This window comes from Quercus robur, chromosome 5 (assembly GCF_932294415.1).
Source record: "Quercus robur chromosome 5, dhQueRobu3.1, whole genome shotgun sequence".
Classification (NCBI taxonomy): Eukaryota; Viridiplantae; Streptophyta; class Magnoliopsida; order Fagales; family Fagaceae; genus Quercus; species Quercus robur.
In genome coordinates, this window is record NC_065538.1 from 41,689,728 (window position 1) to 41,700,232 (window position 10,505).

Here is a 10,505-nt window from a genome sequence, read left to right on the forward strand (position 1 = left end):
AAAAGTTTAGGAATGAAAAACAAACTTTTAGAAAAGTTAAAAAACCAAAATAGTATTTTACCCAAAAATGAATTTGAGAAATCTAGTAAAGTGAACAGAGGATCCGGTTGTTGGGGTTTGATGTCATGAATTTTATCTTCATGCTAAGGAAATGTGACCCTCCGAATTGGGATGTAGGAGTGGAACCAGCACTAGGCTCCAAATTGGATAAAGGACCAGCATCTACTCCTTTTGCCATGTATAACATTGTGATTTCTCAAACACACAAATCCCACTGATGCTTCTTATTTCAGAGTCTGCATTACATAATATAATACAGATATGGCACGTAAGCCTTATTAAGACATTTTTCACTACAAACCATATATATACAAAAAACATGACCAATCTTTTGCCAAGGGCTTATAGTGATATTTTACAGGGTTATAAACAGGGTAGAGATGTCTTGATCTGGTACTTTTTTAGTACCTGGAGTTGCAGAAAATTTATTTTTCTGGCTCAATAAACTTGCTGCAATCCATGCCCTGGCCAGAAAATGCCTCCGCAAGCTTTGGCAAGAGCTTAGCAAGCATTATTTTGAACCCAGTAGAACTTCCCTTTAAATTTTCGCCCTCAGTCTTTCCACATCCAAGAGCACATCCCAGTGGAGCCCCTTCCATATATGCCTTACAAGCCATTAGAATATTCTGAGAGCGGCTCCTGAAGTGTTCCTCCACTAGTGCCTCAAAATTCTGTAACAGTAAAAGTTAACCCTTATAAAATTAAATGTTTAGTTTTTCCATAGACAAATTCAAAGGTTCTAAATAGCATCATTCTCTTTTGAAATAGCAGGGTTATGTCATGTAAGTGGCTTTTTTTTTTTTTTTGTGCGTGTGAATATGCAATTGGAGTCCTTGCAAACAATAGCTATTGAATAATCCAATATTTCATTTGTTGAAATTAAGGCAGTGATACCATACATTAATTGTGGACACTCATTTCAAAAGCTACATGCTGAAGTATAATAAAATATATTATAAATCAGACAAAAAAATTTATTTGATGGAAATATAGCACTCCAAATTATGGCTATTATTTTTTCATTTATTGTGGTCCGGACTCCAAAGGTAATTATCACAATTGCTGCCAACCACTACATCCATAGATTGAAATGAGATTTGAGAACTGATTATCGTACCTTAGGAGGCTTCTGTAGTAGGTATAGCATGGACTTGCAGGTGCCAAGGAATGCATTTTCATTGTAGCTCACTGAGTTTTTCTCTCCTTCAGCTCTTCCAATCTGCTTATCATATCCAGCCTCATTGAAATAAGGCTTCTCATTAAGCACAAGGGCCTGGAGGGAGAGAAGAACCTGAAGAATAGTTGAGCTCCCTGGATTCCATGCTTCAGAGCCTGTACCCGTCCATGTATTGAGAAGACTCAGACAGACCTTTCCAGATTCATACAAGTTAGGGTTAACGCGAAGCCCACCCGAATTGTAGTGCACCGACTGCATAGGATATCATGTCACAACAGCATAAGATTCTGTTCAAATATAGAATGCCTATTCTTTTCATGAATGATTTATGTGCATGTGTGGATACAGAATAAATTTTCACACAAAAAAACATTAACTGCAGTGGACATTTTGTTTTGGCATTATTGAGGTATTAAATCAAGCATAAAAGCAAATTATAAGCACGGGAAAACAGTGAGAAAACTTACAGGTGGTTCATGTGGATACTCCAGAGGAAGGGAAATGTCAAAGAAAAAAAGGCCATCATGATATGGAGTTCCAGGGGCACCAACAATGGCTGCCCGCAGTAGATCCATCCTTTCCTCAACGACACGGACATATATTGTTTCTGTGAGGTCACAAAAGGTATAATAAGTAGTAGCAGTGTAGCACAGTGAATCAGGTTATAGAGCTCGCATAATAATTGCCCCTTGAGATATTCAGCATGTTATTAACTCAATTCATAGATATAACTGACCATAGGTTCCACCCAAAAAAGATAAAGTGCTTACCAGGGAGATTTTTCTCTAGAATGCTCCATTCTTGCTGAATCTTCTTTAACCAATTGCTTTTCACCTATAAGGGGATAAAAGAAAAGGGATGAATTCCAACTGTTTGAACATATTGCTTTTTATATTTAGAAGATTTAAGTTGTGTTTCTTGCCTGAGACAACGCCAGCCCTTTGCCAGCATCAAGAAAGTGATGGTCTGAGCAATCACCAACCATATCAAACTGCCTAAACAGATCAGAGTTCTCGCTAGCTGTTGAAAATGGAAGAACATCATTATCCTTATCCAGAGTCTCTTCCACCTCATGATCTAAACTTGTGTGTCTGAATGTGTGCAAAAGATCAGAAGTTTCCAGTACTTCTTTCTCATGGAGACTCCCAGATTCATTTCCATCTTCAGAATTAAGGCCAGATACAACTGGGCATGACAGTGAAGTTGAGCCAATGGATCCATATAGGCTTGCTGCAATGCTTGTGAAAAACCCAATGGCGGCTTTAGGTAGGAAAAAGAAGCTAAACTCCCATGAATGCCTTTTATAATTCTCACCAGAGCCATCAGAATCGAACAAATCCTGAACAATAAAAGTCATTTGGTTTTCTGTGAGACAAATCCAGATGATACAGGGTTCTTTTTACTAACTTCCAGAATCACTGGACTAGTATAAGAATTAACACAAACTCAATAATTTTTTTAGGATCTTTCATTTAAAGACACTAGATAAGGAAAAAAAAAATTCGAGCAGCATCAAGGTGCCAGCAAATATGGTTAGTTGAGTCTCTTGGTCATCATATTCCAGGGATTCAATTCTAGCTTCCACCAAAGGCCTTGAAGGGGACAGCTAACCTCATTATGTAGCCTGGCTGAGCTGTTATGTAGCCTACAGGCCAAGGTGGCCATTCCAAAGATAAACAGAAGCACACAAGATGCCAGAGTAAGCATTTTTATGTTCTATTTCTTTCAATTGTAGCCCACAGGCCAAGTGGCTGTATAATTTCCAGTTCTACTTTTGTGTTCCTTTTTCGTACAATTTAGCAGCAATCAAACAGAATGGTAATGAAACTTGCATATACTTAGCAGATAAAAAGTCCTAAATCATATTGAATCTCCTCATGATGAAAATGTGTCCCAATTTGAATATTCAAAATTAAAAAAATTTGCCAATTAATGTTTACTTATAAAAAAAATGTTGCCAATTAATGTTAAATATGGAAAATATTCAACAATACCCTGAGGGGCAAAGTTTTGAAGTGCGGCAATACAAATTTTTCATTTTTCAACAGAATGTTGCTCATTTCTCTAGACGAGCTTAATCCCAAGTTAGCATAGAATTCTTACAAAATTTTAACATTCCCTGACTCTTCCACAGATTTCCACATTAAAATCTATCTTAAATTCTTATATCTGAAATATGGTTGCTATCCATTAATTCCAGGGCCTGAACTGTCGCCATAAAAATTTGAACATTGTTTCAAAACTGCATCAGAGAGAGAGAGAGAAGATGACTTTACCTTTCCTTTATGGTTATGAGATTGTTTTTCATGTTCAATAATCTCTTGATTTGATTCCTCAACATTTTCTTCATAAAGCACATGGGAAGTGGTTGAATCTTCAACTTTATCAATGCGAAATATTTCATAAGGTGCAACCTGTAACCATGCACAACAAAGAATTTGAAGAACTTGATGAACCTGTACTGCATACTACCCAGTTATGGATGAAACAGAAATAGCTAGCAATTCAAAAAGGAGTTTCAAAAGAAGCTGAAGTTGGCTGCAAATCAAAGCATTCTTACTTTGTGCAGTTATCCGGACTACCAACTACATCCTACATCTATCTCCTAACCCCTGCATCTCATTGGAAGCTGGAATCATGCTGACATGCTAACGAATCACTGCCTAGTGATGAATGAAATGAGAATAGACACTCATCTCCCATAATTGGTATCATAATGGGCTAAAGTTTGTAGCATAACAATACAATCTAACCTAGTTTTAACATATCCTATTTGCCTACCATAACCGCCAAAACCTTTGATGAGAATCAACAAGCATTAAAGGATATATTGCATGTTCCAGTTGGTCCTATTATTAGAGCAAGATCCAAGAAGATCAAAGAAGCACTTAATGGGCTGATTCAAGAGATTTGGGCTAATTCTAACACAAGACATTCCAAGCTTGGCCTAAAGGAAGATGAAGGCGTAGAAAATTTAATCCAGGCTATTGAGGGCTGATCAGTCTTAATTGGGCGTGATTTATGGTGTGGATTAAAAGCCGATTGACTTTCCAACTCCATACCAATTAATAGATATTTTCCTATTCTGAAGTTGCTAATTTCAGACCAAATCCAACTTAATTTTAGACTTCTATTATTTAGAACGTTTTTTTAGCCATTTTCCTATTTTGGAGCTACTAATTTCAGACCAAATCAACTTTAATTTAGGCTTTTATTATTTAGTACTTTTTTTATATTTTCTTCTTTTTAGTCATGTCTTATAAATAGCATGCACTAATTGTGTAATGGAGGGGATTATTGAATAAAAATCAGAAAAACGTAAGTTTTTGCTTCTTCTCTTGGTTCTTCAAGAATTGTGAACTTATATAATCATTGGGTCGGGGTCTGTTACTTATACCTTTGGTCCGCGTTTCATGTATAAACACTGGGTCAAGGTTTCTATCAAAATCTGAATTTTAGTTTTCTTGGGCAAGTATTCCAATATTATTTGTTGGGTCTCAAGGCATGTCGATTGAGGTTCGCATCATTTGGTATCAGAGCACAGGTTCTAAAATCAGGTTTACTATCCCTTTATCTTTTGTTTCCTGTTATCATCTTATCTTGTTCCGTTTGTGTTCTTTATTCCTTGTTCTTATTTTGTGACGTGCACAAGGTTAAAATCGTGCACCAAGTTCAAAAAAAAAAAAAAACCGTAAAAAAAAGAAAGAAAAAAAGAAAAAGAAAGAAGACTTCAGAAAAGAAATAGAAAACAGAAAATATATATATATATATATATATATATATATATTGTTAGTAGTTTCAATTCTCTCAGACCAAAATATTGTCTTCTTTTGTCCTCTTCCTTTGATTTATTGTTTCCGTAATATTTTCTTGCCGTCGGTATTAGTTTAAATACTACAAGTTGAATTTCTTGATCAAGTTTATTAGTTTAATGAAGAACTGAAAAGGGGAAGCTAAAAGTAGAAAAAGGCAAGAGAGTGTGAGACTAATATCCGGAAAAACCCAATTTAAGAGTGAAACACGAGTGTGAGTGACATAATTTGAGTGCAAACACGTGAGGGAGTGTTGATTAATCTTGATTATAGTAGCCTCTTATACAATCAACAATGTCAACCACAAATCAATGAGTACATACAGATATAGGTAAAAACAATTATGATAATTGTACATCATACCTTGGTTGCAGAACCAGTAGCCCATTTCACCTCCACAGTACCATCTTTGAAGCCTGTAACAAGGCCAATACATGATAGGTACTGATTTTGATTCTTGCTGCAGTTATCACCTTTCAAAGCAGGAGCCTCACTCATCCCAGTTTCTGAGTTTACATGATCTTTATCAGCTGGAACACCAAACTGGTTTTGGATTAATCTGAACACAACATCACCAAAACAGTAGGAAAAGTCTGGGTGCTCAATCAATTCATAAGCACTCAAAGTTTCCTCTGTCCCATCTCCATCCAAATTGTTTGCTTCAGTCATAGCAAGAATTTTCCACTGTACCTTTACAGTTCGCTCCTTTGCATCTGCAGACAGCACGACACCCCATTTGCGGCTGCTAGACATGTGTGGATCATCAAAAGTACCCTTTTCCAGAACAAATTGTTCAGGACAGAATTCATAAATGTTTACTACACTTATAGGGAGTAAATTTTGGGAATCAAGTCCAAAGGAGTGGCTACCATCTTGCCACACAACATCGACTTTAGTCCGTGTCTTCACAATAACAAAGATTTCCTCTACATTTGAACTAAGGTGTGTTCTCTGAAATCCTCTTGCTAAGTTCTCATGCTCTTTCCCAGTAGATGTGTTAAGAAATGTTTGGTCCAATTCACCCTTACTGTCAGCACTTGGAAGCATACACCAGTCACCAAGCTGCCAGTTTGTATATGGAAAACATGCCAACAAAGTCAAGTTTTTCGAATCCTGCAAACACGGTGGAGCAGGCAAACTCGAATCACAACCCATGGGAGCAGATGCAAGCCAATCCACATACACCAAACCTGCTTCAACTGAAAAAACAGTTCCTTCATCTTGATTTCTCCTCCAAGTGCCGCATAACCATTTAGCTCGTTTGGAAACATTTAAGAGCCCGACCCGCACTCTCTGTCCTGGATAGTATGGGTACTGTGAGTCATCCAGTAGATTGGGAGAAAGTGGCAGGAGCTTCTCTTGATCCATGGCAGTGACTTCACACTTTGCTCCATCATCAAAGATGACTGTGACTTTGTCAACTACTTTATCTACCCTTCCCAGCCAAGGCCCACAAACCACATAATCCCCAACTGAAATGGAGCGAATCTTTAAAAGTGTCTGGGAATTTACATTTTTCAATATTTTTCCCTTAACACTCTCCAAATCTACTAACATATCAACGCCTACCACTCTGCCCATCTGTCCAGTTGGGTCTGTTACAGAGGACACCAAATCCCCATGAAAAAATCCCCTCTCAAATGAGAGAAAATCATCAATTTTCTCAATGCTCTCCTCAAGGCTTGACAAAATGCTCCTAGCCTGCCCACTGTACAAGTATTCGGTTTCCTCCTGATCCTCACTACTACCACTCTCACTGATACTCTCCCAATCAGACTCACTAAGGAACACATCCATCATTCAGATGCCTATTGGAAGATATTAGCACAACTCAGTCTAAAAGCAATAACACAAACACAAGAATAAAAATATCATAATAATGGCAATAACAAAGAAAATTTAGTATGAAGAGATATAACAAAATTAAAACCAACAGTTAACCACATTGCAATTCATTAAAATTGAACTACTTTTACTATCTTTGTCCTCAAAACTGAAAAGTTCAACTACTTGATTTATTTTTAGATTGCACTAATATAACAATAACTGCAATGAAGAAATAGCAGTAGGGATAGAGAAAGGTCCATTGATTCTCACCTCTTTAAACAAAATGGAGAACCCAACACTTGTGTCACTCGTAATTTGAACTTACGACCTTACTACGTACTGCTTTAAGGATCTTCAGTTTGTAGTCAGTTCCTCAGGACGATAACAAACAGTAAAATAATATATGTTCCAATTGATGCAAATATTTGAAGTGTCAATAACTCCAACAGATAATGTAGACTGATAAAACTGGAGATCTGATGCCAAAGGAGATTTGCCCAAAAGGGATAACAGGAGTCGAGTTACGACCCCTAAATGCCAAAGGAGATTTGCCCAATAAATGGACTGAAGTTCCACCAGAAGAAACTTCTGGAGAATTTCCAAACACAGAAGAACCAACAAGCTACAACTGCCAGATAAAATCTACCCCACAGAGAGGGGTGAACAGCCTGAGAATTAGAAAGTAAAAACAAATCCAGAAGGAGATCTTCGAGGTATGATGACAAATGAGACTTGTCCAACCAAAAAGCTCTCCTCCAATATTCACTGCCAAGGGAAGTCACCGAACCAAAGGAAAATTTAGTAACTATTGCCAAAGGAGATTTGCCCTAAAGAACTGAATCTTCCCAAACTAGAAGAATTTTTTTTTTTTTTTTTTTTGAAATAAATATTGCCAAAGGAGATTTGCCCCAAAATGAAGCCAAAGTTTCTGTCAGGTTTATCTATGCCAAAGGAGATTTGCCTCCTGAAAAGAGTTTGATTTACCAACAGAAATTCAGGGTCAGAATTAGGTCAGTACAAGCCACCCAACAGAAAAACCATTCTTAGACATATCTAGAAACTCGACTGACATTAACTTAGCCACGGATCATGCGTCTCTGAGAGAGCTACCTCAACGACCATTTTATATGGCCAACACTCAAGAAAGCTTCTCTAAGTAGCTTAACATCACAACTGAACCTGTAGCACACAGCTAAAACAACTTGGTAACAAATTGGATGATGTCTTTGAGAGAACTATCAACATAACCGTTTTCCAGTGCCAAAAGGCAGGAGAGCTTCTCTAACCAGTTTAACATTTCCACAGAACCTGCAAGAACACCACCTGTTAATAAGTACCTAAAACTTTTCAGTATTAATAGAAAATAGAAGTGAGAATCCAGCATTGATTGTCTAATTTTTGGCTCTTTTCTTACAAAAGTATACTCAACAAAATTAATCAAAGGTGCAAAAAAGTGGTCATACAATTAGATGAAGAAGAAAACAGAAGAAGTGGATTTAAAAACATAAATTGTTAAGTATTGTATTTCTAGTAATTGAAAAGAATAGCATCTCATAGTAGGTGGATTTCATCCTAGCAAAAAACCGCATTTTGTACACACAACTGAATGAAAACCAGTATATTCTTTTTTTTTTTTTTTTTTTCAGAGGCATATATTCTTAAAAATATGACTCTAAGATGTGCTTTTTTCCTTCATAGTTAAATAATTTGGTTAGAGGTTCACCTTTATGAACAATGGATGTGAAAAAGTGTTAAACTCTATTTCAATACATTGAACTTTACAGAGAAAACATCAACCTGGAGAGGGAGAGAGAGAGAGAGAGAGAGAGCAGCATAATGCAGTCTGACAAAATTCAAAGTTGGTACTTCACTTCAACTGATGAATTTGAATCTGATGATTTTTTTATAGAAGGGTTTGATTTCATTCTCCAGGGTGCATTGCTTAAGAATGAATTATTAATGACACGCGAAGTTTTAGATTATAGACTGGTAAGGGAAAGAAGAGCAACCATTGAACAAAAAATTACTGTAATTCAACCAAGCAATTTAAGGAATAAAAGTGAAACATCATCTTTAACATAATCATTTAAAATTCATGTATCAACAAGGGTCCAAGTATGTCATCCACATGATTTTCTTTTTTTTTCCTTTAAGATTGTGATTCTCAGTTCTCATACTTTCAAGCATTGTGAACTTAAGATTAAACTCCATATCGCTTGCTCCAAACTTTTCAAATTCGAACGAAACCAAAAAGATATTCGAATCCCAGAAGCCATCGATTTCTTTAAGAATTGGTTTACAAACAAACCTAATTTCCGAAGAACATGAGAAACTACACACCAGAAATTGCGCCTCTCAAGATGCGCAAATCCCATGAAAGAGTTCAAATTTTTCAAAAGTAATATTGAAAAATTACATCTTACACCAACACCTTATAACAAATGATCACAAAGAACCATACTCCAAATTTGTGCCCCACAAAAATTCAAGTCCCACGAAAAGTAAAGTTTTTTTTTTTGAAACTAAAAATATGTCCAATAATTTCTGTAATATTGCCCCAAAGCTTGATGCTGAATTTTGAGGAAACAAAAAAGTTACACAAGATTACTAACAATAACAAGAGCAAAAATTTATCAACCCCACAAACAAACAAAAATGACAGTTTGAAAAAAGACTGAATGAATGACAGAAATTGCAGAGTAAAAGAAGTGTACCATTTGCAGCCTATGGTAGTCATCATAAAATACCCAGAAAAACCGCAAAAGCTGATCAAAGGAAGTCGACCCAGAACATAACTGACTGAAACAAAGTGTTCCCAGTTGATTTTTCTCTTAGTTGTTCACAATTTCAAGACTTGCTTTGTTTGTGAGCCAAGAAAACCATCAGTGTATTAGTAAAAGAAAGAAGGAAGGAAGGAAAAGCTGGGAAATTCAGAGAGGAAGAGCTCCTCTCTGAACCCGGCTTTTCACTTCATACCCGACCCCCCAAATCATTAGAACTCTGTTTGTGTAACTCTAACTCTGTTTGTGTGTTGGTATGGTGGCTGCTATGGCACTATTTTGTTGGCTCTCAGAAACGTTGGAGCTGATGAAAGGGCTGCGTTTGTTTCACATCCAATAAGGAGCGAGTGTGTGGGAAAGTCTATAAATTATATGAATACACGGGTAAACGAGAAAAAAGAATATACCAACACAAGCAGTATCACACTCAACACTCTTTGTAGCCTCCTCTAAAAAAAAAACACTCTTTGTAGCCTGTACGACTTAACACTTCCTTTTCAAAATTACCTGTCTGCCCTTCATGTGTGCCACCATTTATTTATTATTATTATTTTTTTTTTTTAAGAATACTAGGTAATTTTTATTGGAGAAATTTTTTTAAAGAAACTTATAGTAGTCTATATTCAAAAAGCTTTTTAACTCTTGGATACACAGCACAGACTTCAAATCTTTTTAAACTACACTCATTTAATAGTGTATATCCACATCATTGAATGACATCTCTCACTATTTTAATGCCCAAAACAAAGAGGACGATTACTACTATGGTATTATTATTTTTTAAATTAATAATGATTTCCCCTTTAGAGGTCTAGGCTACTAGCCTACTAGTTACTTAGATAAGTAAGT

General features: G+C 36.3%; 1 protein-coding gene across 2 annotated transcripts; it reads right to left on the minus strand.

Annotated features, from left to right (window-relative positions):
* Nucleotides 1-252: 252 nt before the first annotated feature.
* LOC126725971 (probable ubiquitin-conjugating enzyme E2 24) lies at nt 253-10,077 on the minus strand. 2 transcript variants are annotated; one of them, XM_050431040.1, is made up of 9 exons: nt 9,591-10,077; nt 7,147-8,184; nt 5,413-6,885; nt 3,514-3,651; nt 2,160-2,576; nt 2,008-2,071; nt 1,705-1,844; nt 1,178-1,489; nt 253-731 (listed from the first exon to the last, which is right to left on the minus strand). In XM_050431040.1, exons 3-9 carry the CDS (start codon nt 6,847-6,849, stop codon nt 486-488), a joined length of 2,754 nt encoding a protein of 917 aa, XP_050286997.1. In that variant the 5' UTR covers nt 6,850-6,885; nt 7,147-8,184; nt 9,591-10,077; the 3' UTR covers nt 253-485. The 2 variants fall into 2 exon arrangements, with proteins under 2 accessions (XP_050286997.1, XP_050286996.1); XM_050431039.1 differs by having other exon boundaries at nt 5,413-6,857; nt 9,591-10,076.
* Nucleotides 10,078-10,505: the final 428 nt, after the last annotated feature.